Below are 25,529 nucleotides of genomic sequence, written 5' to 3' on the forward strand. Positions count from 1 at the left end.
AGATTACCAGATTGGGTTTTAAAAGAATAAGATCCAATTAAACGCTGTCTACTTAAGACATATTTTAGATTCAAAAATACAAACGGGACAGGATAAGAGTAAATGGATGGGAAAAAACATACCATGCAAAAGAGCTGGCATGAATATACTAGTATCAGACAAACTTTTAAAAACTGGTGTTTTGAGACGTCAAGAGAAACATTTTAAAACAATTAAGGGTCAATTTATTAGGAAGATATAACAATTCTAATCACTTGCACTTTATGACAGAGCCCCAAATTACATGAAGCAAAACTGACAGAATTAAAGGGAGAAATAGACAAGCCAAGAACAATAGTTGGAAGAATTAAATGGCCCACTTTCAATAATGAATAGAACCAGGCAGAAGATCAATAAGGAAACAGAAAACAAACACTATAATCAACTAGATGGAAAAGACAGCTAGAGAATGTTCTGCCCAACAACACAATACACATTTTTCTAAAAAAGCACACATGGAACATTCTCCAGGATAGATGATCTATGCTAGACCATAAAACCAGCATCAACAAACTGAAAAGGATAAAAAGGATACAAAGTACATTCTCTGATCACAATAGAATTAAATTAGAACTCAGTAACAGAAAAAAAATCGAGAAATTCACAAATATACAGAAATTAACATATTCCTAAATAAATAATGGGTCAAATGAAATAAAAAGAAAAATTAGAAAATACTTGAGATGAATAAAAACAAAAAGGCAACATACCAAAACTTATGGAATGAACTAAATCAGTGCTTAGAGGGAAATTTACAGCTATAATGCCTATATTAAAAACAGAAAATATGGGAAAACATTTTTATGAACTTGAGATAAGAAAAGGCTTCTTAAATACCATAAAGAGAAGACAAAAGCAGGCCACAGAATAGGGGGGGGAAAGTTTTCATAAAAAATAAGACTTCTCATCCAAAATACAAAAAGAATGCCTTCAAGTATGATTTTTTAAAAGACAAACACAAAAGACAAATGAACAAAAGATTTGAACAAGCACTTCACAAAGGATAACGAAAAGGCCAAAAAACTTTATGAAAAAGTGGTAAACATCCTTAGTCATCAGGGAAATGAAAAATTAAAACCACACAGATACCACCTTACAGCCAGGCATGGTGGCTCACACCTATAATCCCAGCACTTTAGGAAGCCAAGATGGGCAGATCACTTGAGGCCAGGAGTTCGAGACCAGCCTGGCCAACATGGTGAAACCCGTCTCTAACAAAAACACAAAAATTAGCCAGGCGTGGAGATGCACGCATGTAGTCCTAGCTACTGGAAAGGCTGAGGCAGGAGAATCGTTTGAATCCAAGAGGCAGAGGTTGCAGTGAGCCGAGATTGCACCACTGCGACAGAGCAAGACACAGACTACAAACAAACAAACAAAAAAAGGCCGGGCACAGTGGTTCACACCTGTAATCCCAGCACTTTGGGAGGCCAAGGCGGGTGGATCACAAGGTCAGGAGTTCGAGGCCAGCCTGGTCAACATGGTGAAACCCTGTCTCTACTAAAAATACAAAAATTAGCTGGGCATGATGGCGGGCACCTGTAATCCCGGCTACTCGGGAGGCTGAGGCAGGAGAATCATTTGAACCCGGGAAGCGGAGGCTGCAGTGAGCCGAGATTGTGCCATAGCACTCCAGACTGGGCAACAGGGTGAGACTCTGTCTCAAAAAAAAAAAAAAAAAAAACAAATATAATGTATGAAGAGACAGGTATAAACATGTTCATAATACCATTATTAATATTTTGTCAAGTGGAAACAATCCAAATGTCAATCAACAAAATATAAAATGTAGTACATTCACACAAAGTAATATTACAGTGCAATTAAAATTACAGTTTCAGAAAATAATGTGGATGAATCTTACAAATAATACGTGGGGCAAAAATATCTAGATACAAAATATATACTGCGTGGCTCCATTTATATAAAACTCAAAAACAGGCATAACTAAATCAGAATAATGGTTACTTTGGGGAGCATGGAGAAGGTAGTGACTGATGGGGAAGGAGAGTGTTTGAAGTGCTGGCAATATTCTATTTCTTGTCTCAGTGGTCGTTACACAGGTCAGAGTTTATAATAACTTACTGAGCACTACTTTGTGTGCCTTTTCTGTATGTGTTATGCTTCAATATGAAAGATAAAATATAAAATTTAGAAATAAAATCAGTTGAATCACACTAAAATTAGAGTACTTGAACTTCAGAAAGCAGTAACTTTTAAAGACTTATACTCATTAAAGTATCATAAAGAGCCAGTCATGCTGAAGTGTGCCTGTAGTCCTAGCCATTTAGGAGGCAGAGGTGGGAAGATCACTTAAGCCCAGGAGTTCCAGGCTGCAGTGAGCTATGATTGCGCCACTATACTCCAGCCGGGACGACAGAGTGAGACTCTGTAAGAATGTGATTCTTTTGTAGTTCTTAAGTGTGATGACTGGGTGCTCACACACAAGAGGTGCCTCTCTCAAACCTTGTTATGACATCGGCATGTGACCCATACGACAAGAAAATAAATAAAATATAAAGAACAACTGGTATTGAATTCAATAAAAGCATAAAACTTTATACAATGGAAAATATTCAAATATATAAAAGAAAAAATATGATGGTGGAAATAGTTTCATCAAATGTAACAAGAATTAACATCACTACCATATATTCTCATGTCTAAGATACAGACGTCAAGAAAAATTGGCTTTGGGCTCTTGATAAAAATATTAAGTTCAATCTCACTACCAATCAAGACATACCAACTGAAACAAGATACCATTTTAACAGCAGTTAAACTGGAGGAAAACTCTGTAACTCCCTTCTGTAGGGAGTACTTTGTTCACAACCTCTGTGGCAGAAATACAATTTCCTTCCTTCCCACTTCTCCTTTTTAGAAAACTTTATTTCACAGCACTGGAAACAGTTGCTCAATGATCCACAAGAGAACAATGCTACTGTGATTCCTGAATTTCCAGTTTCTACTTCAGTAGGCCTCCTTAAGGCCTAACTGGGGTCTAAGGGATACCCAGCTCTATAACCTTCTACTACTAATAAATCTGTTTTGCTTAAGTTAATTTCTAGCAACCAAATGGCCAATGAATATAACACCTTGATATAGCTTATCTCAGAAGCTGAAAACTGGCAATTCGGGTTGTTTTATCTAACCCACAAGGTGTTCTTCAAAAGTATAAGTTAAATGTTAGAAATTATCCTTCCTCACTAGACTGTGACCAAGCTCCTAGAAAGCAAGGACTAACTTCATCGTATTTATCTTTGTTTCCTCATTACTAGGCTTCAGGTCCAAAAATACTTGCTGAATGAACAAACTATGCCAATAAGTTTTCTATAAAACTCTATAGCTCTGACAACTGATTCATCTCAGAGAACAATAGACTAAAATCCCAGTTATCCCACTAAGAAAACAACAGTGACAACAGAGATTAAACGACATAAAAATACTCGCCCCCTTTGCCCAGTAAGCCAAATCTTTGAAACGTAAAAAACAAAAAGTAATTCACAGTTGTGATCATAGCACAGTACAGCCTTTCAACTTCTGGGCTCAAATGATCCTCCTGCCTCAGCCTCCCAAGTAGCTGGGACTACAGGCATGCTCCACTGCACCTGGCTTATGTTTTAACTATCACTATTATGTGTGGATATAATGATACTTTAGAATTTAAATGTTTTCCTCTCTGTTTATGTGGCAAAGAATAGGGACCAAATACTATCTGAATAAATGTTCCTTATAGCCACAGCATGCTTGACTTAGATGGTCTGTTTCTCCAGCCTGTTGAAGAACTGTAGCTCACAGATGTAGATTTCGAATGATATCCTAAATTGCTGCTTTCATCATCTTAGTGCCTGTAATTTTCTGTGGCTTTAGAATTGATCACATGTATGAGACACGGTTATACCATTTAAGCATCAAGCACTAGATTTGGATTAGCAGTGTTTATACTTTGTATTGGTATGCAGTCATTCCTTTTTTTTTTTTGAGACAGAGTCTCACTCTGTCTCCCAGGCTGGAGTGCAATGGTGCAATCTCGGCTCACTGCAACATCCGCCTCCCAGGTTCAAGCGATTCTCCTGCCTCAGCCTCCCGAGTAGCTGGGATTTCAGGCGTGTGCCACCATGCCCGGCTAATTTTTTGTATTTTTATTTGAGATGGGGTTTCACCGTGTTAGCCTGGATGGTCTTGATCTCCTGACCTCATGATCCGCCCACCTCGGACTCCCAAAGTGCTGCTATTACAGGCATGAGCCACCACACCCAGCAGCAGCTGCATACTTTAAAGCACTATATTGCAAATTTTGAAAGGGGCCTATATTGTGTTTTTTTTGTGTGTTCTTATTAGTACCAAGGAGAAAGAGTGCTTTATGTGCACTAGGTGCCTAATAATGTGTGTATTACTATTAGTGGGAACATAGGCAGTGTGGTATAGGGATTAGAAGTGTGGACTTGGGTTGGCATCCTTTTTTCAATCACTTCTCATCTGCGTGACTTTGGGCATGTTGTTTGTCATTGTTGTTCTTGGTGGTGTATTTTTTCTTTTGAGAGAAAGGCGAGACAAAAAACAAGCTAATATTATGGAGTCATTGCAAAGTAACTTTTAGGCAATGTTCCATCATTTGTACATGTTTCCATATTGCACAGTTTTCCTAATTATTTTTTAAGTGAATGTATACAAGGCTGGGCACAGTGGCTCACACCTGGAATCCCAGCACTTTAGGAGGCCCAGAAGGGCAGATCACCTGAGGTCAGGCGTTCGAGACCAGCCTAGCCAACATGGTGACACCCCCTCTCTACCAAAAATACAAAAATTAGCCGGGCGTGGTGATGCATAGTAGTCCCAGCTACTCAGGAGGCTGAGATGTGAGAATCATTTGAACCCTGGAGGCAGAGGATGCAGTGAGCCGAGATCGTGCCACTACACTCCAGCCTGGGTAACAGGGTGAGACTCTGTCTTAAAATATATATACGTGTGTGTGTGTGTGTGTGTGTGCGATATATATATATCATGATACATATATCACGTTGATTTAGTTGATTTCGTTGATATGTATACCAAAACTTAATCTAGTTGTTGGTCTCATTTCTTCTCACTATATAATACTGTGGTAAATATTATGCAAATAGTCATTTTTCATCCTTTGAATTACTTTTTTTTTTTTTTTAAATTTCTAAGATTTTCCTTACTGGGAGTAAATAAATTATATTTCTCTCTAGCCTGGACAACAGAGCAAGACCCTGTCTCTAAAAAAAAGGGTAGGGGCGGGCAGGGAGAAGCAGCAGCAGAAGAAGAAATGAAAAAATCCATAGTGACTTGTTAAAGTGCCATGTATTTCTCATTCAATTTCACAACCTTGTGAAACCTTGTAGTTACTATTACTATCCCACTCTATCAAAAACAAAATCTACAGATAAGGCATTGAGAGGTTAAGTAACTTAGTATAATTAAGTGGCAAAACCCTTGAAACTATTATGTTATATTAACTTGTTATGTAATAATGTACTTTATACATGCTACCAACATCCAAAAGTATAATGCTGTCAACTAGGTCAGAGAAGTAGGAGACACTGGGAGGAAAAAGAAAGGAGGCGGAAGAGCTTGCAAAGGGGTGCCATTTATTAGCCTTTTGGTTTTGTGGTTTAAAACTATACAATAGACTGGGCACAATGGCTCAAGCCTGTAATCCCAACACTCTGGGAGGCAGAGGCAGGAGGACTGGTTGAGCCCAGGGGTTCAAGACCAGCCTGGGCAACATAGGGAGACCATGTCTCTACAAAAAGTTAAAAAATCAGCAGGATATGGTGGCGTGCACCTGTAGTCCCAGCTACTTGGGAGGCTGAGATGAAGAAGTGTGCTTGAGCCCAGGAGTTGGAGGCTGCAGTGAGCCGTGATCATGTCACTGTGCTCCAGCCTGGGTGACAAAGTGAGACCTTGTTTCAAGAAAAAGGAAAAAGAAAAAGAAAGAAAGAAAGAACGAACGAACGAAAGAAAGACTGTATAATAAAAATTTTTAAATGAAAATAAAAAATAGCCAGATAAAATATAATGAAACATTTGATAAACTGCATTAGATATTTGCTCAGTGTCAAGTCTGCAACCCTGTGATTAAGTGCAAGGCATGTGTTAATATTTAAGCCCAGTACAGTATTTCTAAGATGAGTTGAACCCTACCTGGTTCAAAAGTAAATGCTCACCTCATGCATGCTGTTGGTATATGAGCTAAGTACATGTATCCTTCAAAAAAATAATCTGGCAACATTTATCGAAAGCCCTAAAATTGTTTTATACTCTGCTCTGGTAATTCCATGACTGAAAATCTAGTATTTAAAAAAAAAGAGGCTTTTACTCAGTTACTGTATCATTATCTATGACAGTTATAAAGTTAAAATTAAAAAGACATAACCTAAATGATTTGCTATAGTTGTTTTTTGCTCATCATCATCCCTTCCTCAGGAAAACTACACCTCATCCAATTCATGTCATCTCAAGGGGACTGTCAATCATGGCTTTCTGTGGGTTCCCCAACTCACCCTAACCACAGCCACCACAGTGGCTGCCCTTGCTGTAGCTCATCTCCCAGGTTCCAATGATTGGTTAAGGAACTGACAATCAGAACTGATTACCAACAACAGAACTGACATGTGGACATCAGGAAAGAGAAGCTGTCTTTCAAGTGTGGTTGCTAAGCTAAAGGTATATGTCTGGGGCTCCAGAAGCAAGAGGCTAGAAAAACCCAGAAAGCAGACAAAGAAACCCAATGACATTACTTGCAACCTTGGATCTGGCTGTTTCCAAAGCCGTTCCATCACCCTCCACATACAATACCCAGTATGTGAACCAATACACTCATTTTTTAACTTAACAAAGTCGTGTTGTTATTACGTGTAACCAAAGGATTCAAGACTAACATTCTACCTAAAGAAGAGTAGTTAACCAATTATAGTGCATCCATTCAAGGAAATAACATTGACAGAATAGTGTAACTGTTAAGAGCATGTACTCAGCCCAGTCTGAATCCTGGCTCTGCTAAATATTCTCTATGTGTGCCTGGGTACATTCCTTTTTTTTTTTTTTTTTTTTTTTTTTTAGACAAGACCTCGCTCTGTTGCCCTGGCTGGAGTGTAGTGGCGTAATCACGGCTCACTGCAGCCTCAACCTCCTGGGCTCAGGCAATCCACCTCAGCCTCCCAACTAGCTGCAACTACAGGCGTGCACCACAACGCCCGGCTAATTTTTGTATATTTTTGTAGAGACAGGGTTTCACCATGTTGTCCAGGCTGGTCTCGAACTCCTGCGCTCAAGCCATCTGCCCACCTCAGCCTCCCTAAATGCTGGGATTACAGGCATGAGCCACTGTGCCTGGCCCTTGGATACATTACTTAACTTCTCTATGCCTCGATTTCCTCATCTATAAAGTAGGGATAATAATAGGACTTCATGTGATTGTTAGGAGAAGCAAATGAATTACTATTTACAAATGCCGGGAATAGTGTCCAGCATTAATAAATATGTGTATCTTTTTTTTTTTTTTTTTTTTGAGACGGAGTCTTGCTCTGTCACCCAGGCTGGAGTGCAGTGGCGCCATCTCAGCTCACTGCAAGCTCTGCCTCCCGGGTTCATGCCATTCTCCCGCCTCAGCCTCCTGAGTAGCTGGGACTACAGGCGCCCACCACCACGCCCAGCTAATTTTTTTGTATTTTTAGTAGAGACGGGGTTTCACCGTGTTAGCCAGGATGGTCTCGATCTCCTGACCTCGTGATCCGCCCGCCTCGGCCTCCCAAAGTGCTGGGATTACAGGCGTGAGCCACCAGCCCAGCCATGTGTATCTTTAAGTAAATGAAATAAGTAACAGAGTAGTATACAAAGTTGAGTTAAACTATATATTTACACAGATGTTTAAAAGAAATCGGCAAGGAAAAGGGAAATTTTATATTTTTTATGAGGCAAATATACAGTATCAAAAAAGGAAAAAACTAAAACATGTCTCTGGTCTCAGGAGACAGGATGAGTATGATTAGCCTCACACAAACCCCTCTGACCTTCCCCAGAGGAACTACATTCATCCTCAGATAGGAAGCACTTACCTAAGTGTCCAGTGGGGAATCATGAAGTCACACAACGTATCATATTAACAGCAAGAATTTAAACCTAGTAGTTTATTTCCTCCAGCTAATTAGTTTTCAAGGAAAAGCACAAATTTATGAGTATAACCAATTCTTAACAATCCATATAGATGAAGAGGAAAAAATATTTTAAGTCATCCCCCCAAAACACTTATATTTGGCTAATGAATCTATGTAGAATATAATCACTTTTATTTAAATACAGGTTAAATTGCCTTCTTGAAATTCATTAAATTTGAGACCTAATGATGAAGCCACATTGGAAAAATTTAATTCAAGTTTGACAACCTACCACCTGGATCTGCTCTGCTCTGCATATCTTTCCACTCCATGACTGATAAATTCCTATCAATCCATTCAAATCCTGCCTCTCAATTAGGTTTGCTATATAATACATGCTACCAAACGTTTTGTTATTGTTGTTGTTGTTGTTAGCAATAAAAGAATTAAAACTATTTTTTTAAAATACTTTTTTACAGATTAGCTAGACTGCACATCCTCTTCCCCTTGCCCATATTGAATACTATTAACAGAGTCAAAGATCTGCCACTAAACCACTATAATTTAGTTTAAAGCCTTGTCCATCCGGTTATAAAGCCTCCACAATAAATAGACTGCTCCGATACTGACAGTGGTAAGTTTTTTGTTCAAATTCTAGTATTTACTTGTTATGGCTCCAGTGGGTTTACGAGGCCAAACTATCAAGATACATGGAATTAGAAATTAGATTATCTAACATGGAAATAAAATTTTTCATTGATGTATCTCTAACATTTTCCATGAATGGACAAAACTTATCTTAAAAAAATGAAGTGTAGGATTTGCACAGCTGGTACAGCTTTCTAAATTGGGTTGTTTGGTTGGGGTTTTTGTATTTTTTTTTAATCTTATCTTCACACGTGTATAAAAACTCATGCAAAAAAAAGTTAACAAAAGTTTAGAAGTAAACTGAATAAGCCTGGAAGTCTGATTAGTAAGTTAAAATTTGCTTAGGAAAAACTACTAAAATACTAAAAACCAAATTTTCATATTTTAGGCAATATATCCTAGTGATTAAAATACACCAACTTGGTTCAAATCCCCATCATGTACTACTCTAGGTCACACTGGTAAGTCACTTTACTTCTCTGTGCTTCAGTTTTCTCATCTGAAGATGGGAATAACAACTGTATGTAACTCAAGAGTTATGAGATACAAGAATTAACATGTGCGAACACAATAAACTTTAGCTATTACTGTTACTGTTATCCATATCACCCTCTAAAATATAGTTCACTTAATAATTACTAAAATAAGCATCTTCCTGGGTCTGAAATATGTGCATACCATGATATATAGAGAGATGATGTATGTGAAACAGTCCTTTGACAAAACTTTTAGTTGAGTGCCAACTCTGTAGAGGATGTCCTCCTGTGCACTGAAAATACGAAAATGAACAAAATATAGTCTCTGAATTCAAGACCTTTCTGTCTAGTAGACAATATAAATAAAACTATAATAAAAGTAGCATGATGCAGATGCTACGGAAACAGACAATCCTGTGAGACACTAAACAACACAGGCACTTAACTAGGCGCAAACACAGGGGTCCCAGATAAAATAAACTCCAGCAATATTTTCTGAGGAACAATCACCTACTTACTTCACTTCCGGGTATCACACTGTTATTTATGCAATTTATATTGTTAATATATTAATAAGTGTTTTACAAAAAACAAGACTACCTATCACACTACTTACCATGCTCATAAACTTAAATACCCTTTGGTATTAATGAAGATATTTTCTTTTTTCTTTTTTGAGACAGGGTGTCACTGTGTTGCCCAGGCTGGAGTGCAGTGGCATGATCATAGCTCACTGCATCAACTGCAGTCTTGAACTGCTGGGATCAAGGTGGGATCCTCCCACCTCAGCCTCCCCAGTAGCTAGGACTACAGACATATGCCACCATACCCAGCTAACTTTTTTTTTTTTTTTTTTTTGAGACAGGATCAGGCTAGTCTCAAACTCCTGGACTCAAGCAATCCTCTCGCCTTGGTCTCCCAAAGCTGGGATTACAGGCCTGAGACACAGCACCTCGCCTGATGATATTCTCTTAAAAAAACAAAATATAACCTTGCAAAGGTTATACTGCCTCTTCAAGAAACATTTCTTTCACCAATAAATAAAAGCTACAAACTTTCCCCTAATAAATTATATTATGACTAATGTCACAGGAATGACAATATTTTTGAGCTGGAAGAGACCTTTGAGAGCCTCTAATCCAATGCTCTCATTTTACAGATGAAAAGAGGCTGTAAAGTATAATGGAAAAAAAAAACCAACCTGAGAGTCAGAAAACTGAATTTTGGGCCCTACTGTCTTACAGTGAAAGCCTGTGCAAATTATCTGCTTCCTCATCTGTAAAATGAGAGGTTTGTACTAGATTGCTTCCAAGATCCGGTTCAGCTCTGTAATTCTTAGTTTATGGAACTGAAGCAGAGATAAGCAACTTGCCCAAGGTCACACAGCTAGTTAATAGCAAAGTAAAGACTATCCTCAGATCCCAACTACAATCACTTTCTCACCTATACCATACTGCTTCTACTACTTCATAACAATATTCCTGTAATTTAAGATTCTTGAAAATTATTAACAAGCATGACGGAGTTTATGAAACTAAATGACTGATTTCTACAGCTCTTCTATAGGAAATGAGCTTTAAATCCAAATGCAACAAGTACATGAGGTCTCAAGCTGGGTATTATTACTTACTACACTTATTAATATTAAATTGACCCCAAGAAAGTTATGAGAATTTACGCTTAAATTCCCACCACCTAAAAATCCAACTCACAGAAGAGATTATGTGCCATGCAAAATTAAAGTATGAACTGTTATAAGTAATGATACATATTATAGGTATAATTCTAGGAATAAGATGAGAATTTAAATTCTTCACTTTATGTTCCAGTTATATTTAATATGCATTTTAAATTCAAAAGAGATCAATTTAAACACTTTTCTTTCTTCTTCCCTCTTTTCAGACTCTCTAGCTTTAAAAACATTAGAATAACTTAAGCGTATTACTTCTGAAATCACGTAAACAATTACAAATAAAAGACAATATAAACTATGCTCAAAATTTCTCTTACAAAATTGAAAATCAGCCCCCATAGTATTCTAAAATTCTGTGCTGAAATATATTACAACTCTACTAAACTGTATCATAAACAGCATTTGGTTCTCTAAAATGTCTTAAGCTTATTATATTTCACAGGGAATTTAGCAAGATTTCATGAAGACTGATCTTGCTGACACAAGAAAAGACAGAAAAATCCTCAGAGGAAAAGCACAATAAAAATGCAAAATAGTAATAAAGTCAACAACAACAGTAGTTTCATACTACTGACTTGCAAGAACATTCAAAAACGTTAATGAATATATATAAGTATAGTTTATAGGGATTTTTAAAGAATCACAGAATGTTTACATTTTTAAATTGGATGAAGCCTTAAGTCACTAATCCAACAGCACTCATCGTAAGAATCTACAGAATTTATCTCCACCTCCCCAAAAAATATGTCCCTGTAGTCCACTTTAAATTCTCAAAACTAACTACTTCTTTCCATTGTTGTTAGTTGTTGCGAGTTCCATTGTTGCTCCACTGTTCCACTGTTCCAAGTCTAGTTGTCATACAGTTCTTACATTCTGGTAAAAAAATTAGACTGACCTCAATGTCTTCCTAATTTTCACCTGTTGGTCTGCCTTCTAAAGCAGGAGAATGGATCTATTCTCCCTCCTATTTATTAAAATTAACAGGTTTTTAAATCCTATTTACTGAAATCCAAGTTTCTTAAATACCTGGAGACAGCTATCACGTCTCCCACCCGTTAGTCTCTCCTTTAAATGTATCTTCCATAGACTTCCTGTAGGTCCTAGAGACATTTTTGGAATACAATATGCTTTCACATTGTCAGTAACTTAAAAAACAAAAAACAAAAAACTGCCACTTGTTGAATTTTGATGTAATACCAAAGAATAATACTCACTCTTTCCTTTTCCAACCATATATCTACATGAAGCTGGATTCTCTTCACATATCTCAACTAAAACATCACAACAGACTGAAGGCAGACAAAAAATCCAGCTGTCTTCTCCAAGTAAGCCAGAAATCAAGGTGATTTGCAAAAATATAAAACAATGCCACTGGTCTAGTTTCTTTGGTTTTAGGACATATTTATTCTTCATAAAAAATTCTATTTACAACACAGTTTAAATTAATAAATATATTTGAAATTGTCATTTAATTTCTAAAAGAGCAAATATTAGCAGATATAATCTACATAAACCTAAATCTCTTGGGGTCCTCAATAATTGTTAAGAGAGTAAAGAGGCCCTGAGGCCAAAAGGCTAAAGCATAGTCTATTTCTCATAAGATTTTCAAACCTCCATTCTGGTTTCTCTCTTTTCTCTCTCCTCTAATATGTAAATGTGCCATTGTAAAGGAGACATCTGTCACATATCTATTCATGAGCTAGAATCCTTAAACACATAACCCTGTCCTCCTCCAGCTAGTGATTTCAAAAAATTAAAGGCCTACAGGGCCATCTGGTACACCTTCGTTTTTAACATCTCATTACTAAATCATCTGAAGTCAAATACTTTAATTCTTCTAAGGAATGCAGTCTTTAAATATGGAAACAGAAGTTTACAGTTTAATCGAACTATCATGCCATCTTTTTTTTGAGAAAGTATCTCACCCTGTCACCCAGGCTGGAATGCAATGAAGCTATCTAGGCTTACCGCAGCCTCCACCTCCCAGGCTCAAGCAATCCTCCCAACTCAGTCTCCTGAACCATGCCCAGCTAATTTTTCTATTTTTTGTAGAGACAGGGTTTCACCATGTTGTCCAGGCTGGTCTTGAACTCCTGAGCTCAAGCAATCCACCCGCCTAGGCCTCCCAAAGTGCTGGGATTACAGGCTTGAGCCACCACTCCTGGCCCATACACTCTTTTTGACCAAGCTTTCACTATTTACAAAAAAGTAAAGCAAATTATTTATAACTGGCAGGTTGGAGCAGGAAAGAAAATGCAAGTGTTCTGTATAATCAATCATTTGATTCTCAGCAATAACCCATTCAAAAGTACCCATGCACTGATATGCAAAAAAACCCAACTACTTATCTAGCCAATATGACACTAGGTTCCTAGACTTCAACAAAGCAAAACTGGCCTTTACTTGAAAACCTTTTTAACTCCTCACTCCCTTAATCACAGGATTATAGAAGACAAAATGGGATGGAGATTATAGGTTTAAAAGATTCAACAGAAAATCTAGAGCTACATCGCTGAACTCCTCTAACAGAACCACAAGATTGACAAGCGAAAAGCTTTGGGACCCAAGGGAAAGAAATCTATACTATATTTATCATATAATTTCCTAAATTCTAATAGATTCCCAAATCTTATAGAGCTGTATTTTATTTGTGATAAAACTATGTGAATATGATAATGGTAATAAGGTAAAAAGAAACAAAACCACAACATACAGCATCAAAAATAATCAGATCATAATCAGGTTTTTGGTTTCAAATGTCAAAACTTCAAAATAAGTAACTTTTACAGATGCTTACGGCATATCTTTAAAAATAACCCATTTTCAAAGTTAAGTTTGCCTAAAAGGAGTTCATCACATAAAATATTTATGTAAGTTCACATACATGTGTATCTCTTTTAAGTTTCAATTATTCTATTACCATATGTTAAACTGACTCAATTTTTCAAGAAACAAAGTTAGTTTTCACCGTGATACATACAATACATTCAAGTTCCATTAATATTAACGGTTCTTATAACTAGCAGTTAAAAAGCTTTCTAAAACTTCATCAATTTATATAATGTACTAACATGTATACCTGGAAAAGGTGCTAAACACTTAAAATAAAAACTGAGATTTCGCTCAATAGAAATCATCTCCATTTTGACACTCAGGGCTTCATATTCCTGTTACCGTTAGTGAAATCTGAGAACACATCGCCAAGCTTCAAAATGAATATAACCCTAGAGAGGATTAATAGTTTTAACTTGCATGCTGGTTGGTCAAAAAGAAATATCCCCCTGTAGCTATACAGGTACTCGGTGTGAAGTGTAACTTTCACAAAAGCCTGTCCTATGATTTCATGAATTAACAGAAACTCACTACTTTAGGTTACATAAAAACCCACTGTAATCTAAACTGCCGGAAAAAATTATGGTTATTTGGAAGTTCAAGCTAAATGATTCCAACCCCTCCAAATTTTCAAACATCAGGAAAAGTGCAGAATGTTTTTAAGTTGAAGTAACCTCAGAAACTCACAATCTAGATGTTTTGTCTCCCAAATTCCCAATACTGATAACAGATGTCAACAAATAATTCAACACTATGTCCTCAGTATCTAGTTCACGGCCTGGCTCACAGTAATGGCTCAATAAATATTCGAGAAACGAATGAATGAATGAATGAATGATGATATAGCCTTAAACAAGAAACAATAAAGTGGTCTTTTTAAACTCATAACACTAACATTAAACATCTTAATGAAACTACAAACAAAAGTAAAAGCATGCTAAAAGCAAGCATCAACTTCTCTATTTATGAAATACATTTTAAACCGTTCATTTAGAAATTTTCAAGTGCAAAAGAATCACCAGATATACTAAATTTCTAGTCATTTAATAAATAAACTTCTATATTCTAATAATGAAAGCTCAGCGTTGGGATAAGATGAAAGGGGGAAACGTCTGTCAATGTATTCCGCATGTTTAATGGATCCCATAAATCAAAGCTTTCCGTGAATTTTCTAGAGCATATTCATGCCAATCTTTAAGCCTATTGTCACTTTCACACATGCTCACAGGAACAAAATGACAAAGAATGCTATGCCTGAACCACTGGATTCAGGGCACAAAACACTTGATTAACAATTGTCAAGGCTCTGACTAGCAAATATCGACAGATATTTTCAAAATAAAGTACTCGCACCGATTCCTACATAAATCGAAGCTCTTGATTTCTTTAAAACATTCACTAGACTGCTGAACTTCCAGACATTTGAAAATGTGCCTAGAATCTCCTCGTGTGCGACAACTAGGAGTGAACAGCCCGTCTACCAATTGCGAATGAATACCGCTAAGCTTTTTCCAGACAAAAGAGCGTTAAAAGACATTCCATGCACATTTATTCATTCCCCATAAATGTGTTTTCTCCCAAATTTCATTTTATGTTGTATACTTAAATACAGCAAGTTGAAATTTTAGTCAAAAGCACGCCGGTGCCTTACAAGCTGTGTAACTGCTACATCTGGTGGCAGCCCACTTGCTTGCAAGAAGCCAGAAAACTTAGAAAACAATTGTAACCGATTTGGTGCGTGTTTGCAGTAACCTTTACGCAGATATTTCCCACAAAACCCACGACCCTGTCACAGAAGAACAGTAGCCTACTTGCAGCAGAGAATATAACGCACAAACACGCAGGAAGCAACGGCGAAGGAGAGAAAGTTGCAACCATCTGGAGGGGCGGTTTTAAAAGCCTGCCCACGAGTCAGTCTGTCGTTTAAATTGCTCTAGGGGGCCACACAGGGGATCAAAGTCTGCCCAGATAATTTCAGCGTCTCTCCCCAAAGGAGAAACCCAGCAAGCGAGGGGCATCCTCCAGGTCCCGGGCAGCAAAGCTCGCAGAGTGGGGACCGCCTCTATGGGAGGAGTGCGCGGGAGAAGGGGAGGGGGCTCGAGGACGAAGGCTCCAGCGGGAGGGAAAACCCACCAGAGACCGGAGGCCAGGAGGTTAAGAGTACTGAGTGTACTGGCAAATGGAGCAGAAAGGGGCTCGCGTCTGGGGGGAGGCTTCCCACCGTCGCAGGACTGGCTCCCAGGAACCCCAGGCGAGTCTGTGCGCCTCGCCCCGTCCCCACCAGCGCGCACCCCCTCGTCCGTCTCCTCCGCCACCCGCGAACCACCACCCACAGCCAGGGCACTACCTCCCCAGAGCCGGGGAGCGGGGCGGCCTCGCGTCCACCTCGCCACCATCCCCCACCCCAGGGTCTGGCGGAGGAGCCCCGGGGGGCGGGGGGCGCGGGGGTCCGCGGCGTGGGAGAGGAGGCCCGCGAGCGGGAGCGGGCGCGGCGGTGCTTACCTTCCCTGGGCCTCCCGGATGGCGGCGTGTGATTCAGCAGGGACCTGGCCGCCGCCGCCGAGCCCGGGGTTGGAGACGTGGAGAGCTGGGACCAAGATGGCGGCCCCTCCAAACTTCCACTGCTACTTTGGACACTCATCAAGCTACTTTCTGGGAACCCGACTCCCCCCCTGCGACGGCAGCGGCGGCAACGGCACCGGCACCCGCCTCCGTCATGGCGGGGGCCGCGCTGAGGGCGAGCGAGAGAGCGAGGGCTGGGAGGGGAGATTCAAGGGGATGGGGGAAGGAAACCGAGAAGAGGGGAGGTGGGGAGGAAAGAGGTGAGGGAAGGAGAGGGGACAGGGAGGAGGGAAAGGGGGAGAAGCGAGGGAGCGGGCGGGCGCGCCAGAGAAGAGGAGGAGGAAAGGAGCGCGGCGGCGGAGGCGTCGAGGGGGTGCCCGCCGGTGCCGGGGTCGGAGCGCGGGCGGAGCGCGGGCTGCGCCGGCCGAGGACACTTCCGCGGGCGGAACCTGCCGGCACCTCTGCAGTGCGTCGGCCCCCGGCGTCGCCCGGGAGGCGGCGGCGGCGGGCTGTGGGTGGCGGCTGAGGCGGTGGGGTAACCTCTGCATCAGTTACAGGCGGCGGCGGCGTCACGCGCCGCCTGTGCAAACACTATCGCGAGGCTCCTGCGCCTCCGGTAGCGGCGGCGGCGGCGGCAGCGGCGGCCGCGGGAGCAGGCTTGGGGGAGGGACCTGCCAGGGGCTGGGGGGTGGGGGCATGGGGAAGGAGCGAGCGCGCGAGGGAAGAGACTAGAGCGCCGGGGCGCCCGTGCCGCACCCGCGGATCGCCGCGCGGCGCGGGAGCCCGGGGTTGCCGGACTCGCGTGCGCGGGGGCAGCGTCCCCGCGCCGGCCGGAGGGAGGCGCGCCCCCGCCGCGCCGCTCAGGCTCCAGCGCCGCTGCCACCTGACTCCCCCTGTCTCCCGCGGAAGCGCGCCTGGCTCCTGACCCACACCCAACCCGGGGAGAAATGCTGCTGCTCTCGCTCAGCTGCCGCTTCTCGGGAGTTCAATGTGATCGTTTCTCAAAATGGAACTGAAAAGTTGAGAGTTCCTTCCTTCTTGCCCCTCTGTACTGTGCAGAAAAACGTCTGTGCGCCTCCCCGTCTGCAGAATGGGAATAATGACCGAATAAAAGAGCTATGAAAATAAACATGGGTAGTGGGAGAGTTGGGAAATAAAACTTTCTCGTGTTTTCTAAAAAACAGTGAAGAATCTTTAATAAGGAAATTGAAAATTACCAGTTTTGTAGACTGTATGGTATAGCAATTCTTTGTTTTAAAACAGTAAGTGGAAAATCTAAATGAAAAATGTGATTACTGACCTCACATATTTAGGAAAACTATACAGCGTTCATCTTGCAGAAGGTATGGTTTCTAGAAACTTCTAATTTGTTTCTAGTGTCTCCGCTGAGTCCCGACTACAAAAATCCCAAAATAAATAACAGCATTTGCTAAAATTTATAGATAGAGTGTAGCTTTCTACAGACCCACACAAGTACACTCACACCAGGGATTGGGCTTCTTGTACATAAAAGAGCAGTCTAGTTCAGGAAAAGTACAACAAGGTTATTTCTCTCTTTAGAAAACCAAATTGAATAGAGCACTAAAAAGATTATGATATAGCGCTACTGCACAGACAAGAGGAAATGGCATGATTACCAGGGGGACAAAAATGTCGTTTCTATTTTTTATGACTTCGCATTTCTCATAGTAATGTTTTGTTCAGATAAACTATCATACTAGAAAAGAACCTTGATTGTCAGTTATCTCCAGAAGTAATTGTAGTTGCCTTGTGCTTTAGATACTTCAGTGAGTTTTTAGTCTTGTCTGCTTTTCAAACTTGAGGGACATCTCACAAACAACTTTATTGAGGTATAATTGACAAAATAAACTGCACATATTTAAAGTGTACAATTATTGGCCAGGTGCGGTGGCTCACGCCTGTAACCCCAGCACTTTGGGAGGCCAAGGTGGGCGGAGCACGAGGTCAGGAGTTTGAGACCAGCCTGGCCAACATGGTGAAACCCCGTCTCTACTTAAAATACAAAAATTAGCCGGGTGTAGCGGCACGCGCCTGGAGTCCCAGCTACTCGGGAGGCTGAGGCAGGAGAATCGCTTGAACCCGGGAGGCAGAAGTTGCGGTAAGCCGAGATCGCAACATTGCACTCCAGCCTGGGCGACAGAGCGAGACTCCTAGACTCTGTCTCAAAAAGATAAAAATAAAGTGTACAATTTGATAAGTTTTGATGTGTATACATCCCTGAAACCACTTCTACAAGGAAGATGGTGAATGTATCTATCACCCTCCAAAGTTTCCTCTATCCTTTTGTGGTTCCTCCTCCACTCTACTTCCATTCTCTCCAACCACAGATCTTTCTGTCATATGGGTAGCTTTCCATTTCATAGAATTTTAGATAAATGCAGGCCATACAGTCAATTTGTACTCCTGTCTGGCTTTGTTTTTTGTTTTTTTTTGAGACAGAGTCTTGCTCTGTTTTGCCCAGGCTGGAGTGCCATCTCGGCTCACTGCAGCCTCCGCGTCCCGGGTTCAAATGATTCTCCTGCCTCAACCTCCTGAGTAGCTGGAATTACAGGCACGTGCCACTACATCCAGCTAACTTTGTATTTTTAGTAGAGATGGGATTTCACCATGTTGGCCAGGCTGGTCTCGATCTCCTGACCTCGGGTGATCCGCCCACCTTGGCCTCCCAAAGTGCTGGGATTACAGGCCTGAGCCACCGTGCCAGGCCTTGTCTGGCTTCTTTCACTCAACATTATTATTTTGAGAGATTCGTCCACATTGTTGCATTATCAATAGTTTGTTTTTATTTTTAAGTAGTATTACACTGAATGAGTGTAGCACACTTGTTTATCCATTAAACTATTGATGGACATTTGCATTGTTTTCACTTTTTGGCTGTTACGAATAATGCTGCTAAGAACATTCATGTACAAGTCTTTCTGTGGACGTAGGCTTTCCTTTCCCTTGGATACATACCCAGGATCTTGCCATTCGATTTTTATACCTAAATACATGCACTATAAGAGGAACAGAGTTTCTGTAATGACATGTTGATAAATGTATGCTCTTTCTGTATTTTTAAGAGTAAGCTTAGTCAGCAGATTGCGGTGAAAAGAACATGGGACAGGAAGGAAGTTAAGAGACCTGAGTATTAGTCTCAGCAGGTAACTTGATTCAATTTCCTCATCTGTGAGAAAGAGGTTAGAGTCACTGAGTGATTTTTAAAGCTCCTACCAATTCTGAGACTATACAGAGCTCAGTTCCTCTCAAAAATGGTAAACAAAGCCCAACCAAAAAGGTTTGATGATGGTAGGTTATCTTTCTCCCAACCTTCTCCAGAGCTTCAAGTTTTTAAGTTACCCTTATACCAATTCATAGCACTTTTTTTTTTTTAATTGTCACCCAGGCTGGAGTGCAGTGGTGCAATCTTGGCTCACTGCAGCCTCTGCTTCCCAGATTCAAGCAAGTCTCATGCCTCAGCCTCCTGAGTAGGTGGGACTGCAGATGCCTATCACAATGCCCGGCTAATTTTTTGTATTTTAGTAGAGATGGGGTTTCACCATGTTGCCCAGGGTGCTCTCAAACTCCTGAGCTCAGGCAGTACACCTGCCTTGGCCTCTTAAAGTGCTAGGGTTACAGGCATGAGCCACCACGTCTGGCCTAACTCATGTTATATTTAATGCAGATTGGCTATGTTTATTTTTAATGATAACTAGAGGATTACAGCATATACATGATCAAGTTACTTTAGTTATATTTTTGTTGTGGATACTTCCTTAGAAGGACAATTAAATGTTTGATTCCTGTCTTCATGTGGTTTTTGATAAGACAGCACTCACCAACCTTAAAAAAAAAAGGCTTTTACTGGCAATGGGGAGTTATTTAAACAAACTGCAGCTTAGCCTGAAAATGGAATGTCATGCCATTATTTAAAATCATGTCTTCAAAGAATACCAAAGAAGATAACATTTTCACACTATAGTAAGTGAAAAAATGGATATGATCTGGATTTATTCCTAAGTATGCATCAAAAACACTGGAAGTACTCAGGAGGCCAAGGTGGGAGGATCACTTGAACACAAGAGTTCAAGACTAGCCTGGGCGACATGATGAGACCCCATCTCTTAAAAAAAAAAAAAAAAACTGGAAGGATGTGCCCCAAAAAGTTAATAATAACTAGCCTTGGGCTGTGAGATTACATAGTTATTATTTCTTTATGTATGCTTTTCCAAATTTTGTAAAACAAATCATGTATTTCTTTTTATATTCAGAAAAAGTTCAATAAATATGTTTTAAGTAATTGAAGTAATTGAAGCATAAAGAAGTCCTCTGGACATAAGTTGTGCAAATACATAATTTTATAAAATGATTATGTCAAATAAATGAAAACTTTTAAATGGCAAGGAGAAGCTCCTCCACACCTTGAAATTTGCTAGTATGTGGGCATTCAAAAAATGTCCGATAAAAAAATAGATCAAGACTGGGCACGGTGCCTCACGCCTGTAATCCCAGCACTTTGGGAGGTTAAGGCAGGAGGATCACTTGAGCCTAGGAGTTATAGACTAGCCTGGGCAACAGAGTGAGACCCCATCCCTATTTAAAAAAAAGAAAAAGATTAGATGGCTAGAGTGATAGATTACACAATAGGAAAAAATATAGAAAAGTCAGAAGAGTTCAGATTCAGACAGAAAGAGACATCTGCCACTCTGTAGGGAAGAAGAAATCTCAAGAGCAAGAAGAGATCATTGGAAGCTTTCTGGCAATCTTCCATGGAGGAATATTCCCAGAGGGAAAGCCAGCTTGAGAACACAGAAATGAACTGAGCAAGTAAAAGGTAGTAAACCTGCCTAGAAAGAATCAGGAAGAGACTAGAGAGAACGTTCTGAGTGCTCCATGAGGACAGGGCCTTAAGCCTCTAGCACAGACCACGGGCTCTGTCAATGTTGTGGAATTAATGAATGATGACGATCAATGAGCTGGGTTTCAGGTCATAGGGCAATGCAGGAGAAGTCTTCAAGGGTCTCCTGATGGAAGGTCAGATGCAAAAGGTGAAGGTCTGAGCCCCGATCTATAGGATGATCATAATTTATAACTATGTTTAATAGACTCTTCTATTTCCATACCATAGTAAAAATATTTACAAAGCATCCAATATTATAGACATACTAAAATGCATTTTATACTCAACATTTGATTACTTCTAAATTCAAGGAAAAAAATTAATGTCTGAGCCACCTAAGCCCCTTTCCCCCAAACCAACAAGAAATTAGCCCAGAGGCTGGGCGCTGTGGCTCACACCTGTAATCCCAGCATTTTGGGAGGCCGAGGCGGGTGGATCACAAGGTCAGGAGTTCGAGACCAGCCTGACCAACACGGTGAAGCCCCGTCTCTACTAAAAATACAAAAATTAGCCGGGCATGGTGGCGCACGCCTGTAATCCCAGCTACTCAGGAGGCTGAGGCAGGAGAATTGCTTGAACCCAGGAGGCGGAGGTTGCAGTGAGCCGAGATTGCACCACTGCACTCCAGCCTGGGCAACAGAGGGAGACCCCATCTCAAAAAAAAGAAATGAGTCCGGAGACTGGATGAGGTATACTTTCTGAGTACTCCCATACAGTGGGATACTGGAGCCTGTTCATAATGTCCTGGGAGAAGATTATGTACATGGCTTCCCAACTCCACATTCAGTAATGTTACATGTTACAATTGTAGCCTGAAGTCAGCCATGGTGAGAGTAGTTATAACTCCTAGGTCAGCAAAAGCTACAAGTTAGAGCTGCTTCTCCCCATCAGAGCCAGTTATTAAGCATTCACCAGCACACCACTGCTCCCATCGTACATTTGTCATTGCTGTACTGTTCTCTGTTCTCTATTTCCCCCTCTTGGCTGAAAGCCTAGAGAGAGCAAGGACCCTTCTCTGTAATGGTTACAGTTGTGTTAATACCCAACATCTAGCACCTGCCTGGCATACAGTTGTGGAGCCAACCAACTACCTACACAGCTGGTTAATAAGCACTGGAGTCCCCTGAGCTAACCTGGTCATAAACATCTGGGCTGGCCATCTAGCAGGGGAAGAATAGGCCAAATGCCCCACCACCCCTTCACACTCATCCTTCATTGCCCAATGTTTGTGGTTTGATAAAGTTCACTGACCTTGTTAGGGTTTTCAGATTAAACTATGAATATTGTGTAGGCCATATTTATCCTGAAATGTTTTTTATTGATTTGAAATTGAAATTATCTGAGCATCCTGCATTTTAATTTGCTAAATCTGGCAACCCAAGCCCTTTTGAAGTAAGCAAAAAGATATTTCGTAAGGTAGTATCTGTGAAAGACGAAGATTCTGTGACCTGGCAGTTCCATTCCAAAGAATGTATCCTAGAGGAATTCTTGCTGCTATGCACCAGGAGATAAGAACAAGAATGTCCGCGGCACTACTGTTTGTAGTAGTCAAAACCTGGAAATTACCTAAATGTCTGTCAACAAGAGAATGGATAAATTAGAGATATGTATATTTGTACAGTGGGATACTACACAACAATTAAAATGCTCACAAATATAATACTCATTAAAAAGAGCAAGTTACAGAAGAACAAAGTCAGTTTGATTCCTTCTCAAATATTCAAAATCATTCAAAACTAAATCATATATTGTTCAGGAATATATTAAACTACAAGGAAAAAAATGGAAATGAGAAGCTAAGATCAGAGTGGTTACCTCCTTCAAGGAAAAGGGCACATGTGATCATGGGAACTCAGAGGGACTTCAAAAACACTGCTAAAAGCACCACTTGTTAAGCTGGGTGGGAGTACGGAGGTATGTTTGTCTTATTCTTTCTCTTTAAACTACATGTATATATTAGATCTACTCTTACATGTATGAATTATTACATTACAAATGTTGAAATTAGGAGTATTGGGCCTTCTTCCTTCTTATCAGAGTGAATTGAAATGTCAACAAGGCCTCCTCTGCCTGGACTCACCTCCAAATTTTTGTTTCCTTCTTTGTCCAAAGGTATGAATATAGATCAGAGCTCTTAAGATGCCTACCCTGCAATCTCAACACGCCCCCTCAATAGTTTTTTTGATTAGTTGCTTAGACAAATGGCTCCATTACATTAGATTATGAAGAATTCTCATTTCATTAAGTTGGTTCTATCTTCATTGCACAATTCACAAAACCACTGCTTGAAAGTTTTGGTTTCCAAATCCTGAAGAGATAGTTCCAAGCTTTTGTATATAATAGGCTAGATTACACTTCCTCTGCTCCCTCCAGTGATGGAAATGTTCTCTCTCAGATTTGTCAATCCATTTGAAAAAAAAGAAAACCCTTGGTCCATACACAACAAAAACTGGAATTACTAGATTCTCAAACAAAAACTGGAATTACTAGATTTATTTCACCTGAGGTTAAATAATTGTAACCAACTTCAGAACAATAATATCCCCTCCCCCAAAGTGCACTAGAAGCTATCCTCCAAGGACATGGTATTATGAAATGTTTACAAAAACAAAGTACAACAAGCAGTGCTCATATTACAAATTTTGAATCAACAGTGTACCTCTTAACAAAGCAGGCAACTTTGAAAAGTAATTTAAAAATATATAAATTATAATTTATAATTATAATCTAGTGTTACACTTTACTCATCCTAAATTTTACGGATTAAACCAAAATATAAATTTATCACATTAGAGGGAAAAACAAAAATGCCCAAAATCTTACCCTGGACATTGTTTCTGCAGCATAAATTTTTTTGTAGGCAAAAGAAATGGAAGTTTCTTTTCGTAAAAAATATCAAATGTCTTTGATCTTTGACAATATCTTTCCCACTCCATAGTTTAAAGATTTTCAGAATTACTTAATGCATTCCCAGAAAATAAAAACTAAATGCCAAATCTTTCTTAATTCGATACATGGCAAAGGAGACATATATAACCTCATATGTATTTAGAAACTTTGAAACAATATGGGAATGTAAAATATTGATGAGAATTTCTTCCTCCTCTTCCAAAAAAAATAAAAAAAATAAAAAAATAAACAGTCAAAATGCCACCATGAAGTAAGAGCGGGGATTCTGAGCTGCAAGTGATTTTTTTGTTCCATGATCCAGGTGCTGATTAGAAGTGTGTATTCAGGGCGCTGTGGCTCATGCCTGTAATCCCAGGACTTTGGGGGGCAAATCAGGAACATTCTCCCATGGATTTGACATAATTCAATGAACCATGAATCACTGAATCATAAAAAGAATTCATAGTTTGGAAGATAGGGGTTGGAAAGAACTGGTGTCTAAAACAGACTTTAGCTATAGATAAAAGATAATATAAACACCAATAATGGGAGATAAGATGATGCTAAGTCTAAAATGTTAATAGAACTATCACAACAATATAGTTACATTGAGATGTTATTTATAATGATGAGAGTTATTCTGGAAGTGTGTGCTCAAGGCGCAGTGGCTCATGCCTGTAATCCTAGCACTTTGGGAAGCAGAGGCAGGTGGATCACTTGAGGTAAGGAGTTTGAGACCAGCCTGGCCAACATGGTGAAACCTCATCTCTGCAACAAATACAAAAAGCCGGGTGTGGTGGCGCGTGCCTGTAATCCCAGCTACTTGGGAGGCTGAGGCAGGAGAATCGCTCGAACCTGGGAGGCAGAGGTTGCAGTGAGCCGAGATCTCGCCACTGCACTCCAGCCTGGGCAACAGAGTGAGACCCTTTCTCAAAAAAAAAAAAAAAAATTTGTTTTTTGATCCACTAATTTCATTCTGGGAATCTATCTGGAAGAAACAATCTTAAATTAGAAAAAATGTGTCTGTGCTTTTTCACTTTGTACACAAAGATAATTCTATTCAACATTATTTATAGTAACAATAAAATTGAAAATAACCTAAATGTACAATATTAAGCATATGGTAATAAATTATGGCTCATCTATCTTATAGAATATCATAAGGCCATTAAAATGTTTGTGAAGATTTTATAATAACCAAAAGCAATAGTTTGCTTATAAGAGCATCTCAGTGAATAAAGCAGCATAAAATATATATATACAATATAGTCTCAATCATATAAAATGTGTATAACAAAAAGAATGAAAGGAAATATATCAAAATATTTTTATTACCGGTTCTCACTATCTTTCCCAGGCTGGCCTTGAAC

The 25,529-nt window shown here is 40.0% G+C and overlaps 1 protein-coding gene and 1 pseudogene across 5 annotated transcripts in view; one reads left to right on the forward strand and one right to left on the reverse strand.

Annotated features, from left to right (window-relative positions):
* Positions 1-16,925, reverse strand: part of TLK1 (tousled like kinase 1) — a 170,165-nt gene extending 153,240 nt beyond the window's left edge. For 2 of the 5 annotated variants that reach the window (XM_055379153.2, XM_019022664.4), the window contains exon 1: positions 16,311-16,925. In XM_055379153.2, coding sequence (XP_055235128.1) covers positions 16,311-16,449 — 139 coding nt within the window. In that variant the 5' untranslated portion in view covers positions 16,450-16,925. Of the gene's footprint in view, positions 1-11,631; positions 11,653-16,310 lie in introns of those variants that run through there. The other 3 variants (XM_063694982.1, XM_055379155.2, XM_063694980.1) reach the window with 2 other exon arrangements.
* LOC115933903 (uncharacterized) lies at positions 2,442-2,539 on the forward strand (annotated as a pseudogene).
* Positions 16,926-25,529: the final 8,604 nt, after the last annotated feature.

Source organism: Gorilla gorilla, chromosome 11 (assembly GCF_029281585.2).
Source record: "Gorilla gorilla gorilla isolate KB3781 chromosome 11, NHGRI_mGorGor1-v2.1_pri, whole genome shotgun sequence".
NCBI lineage: Eukaryota > Metazoa > Chordata > Mammalia > Primates > Hominidae > Gorilla > Gorilla gorilla.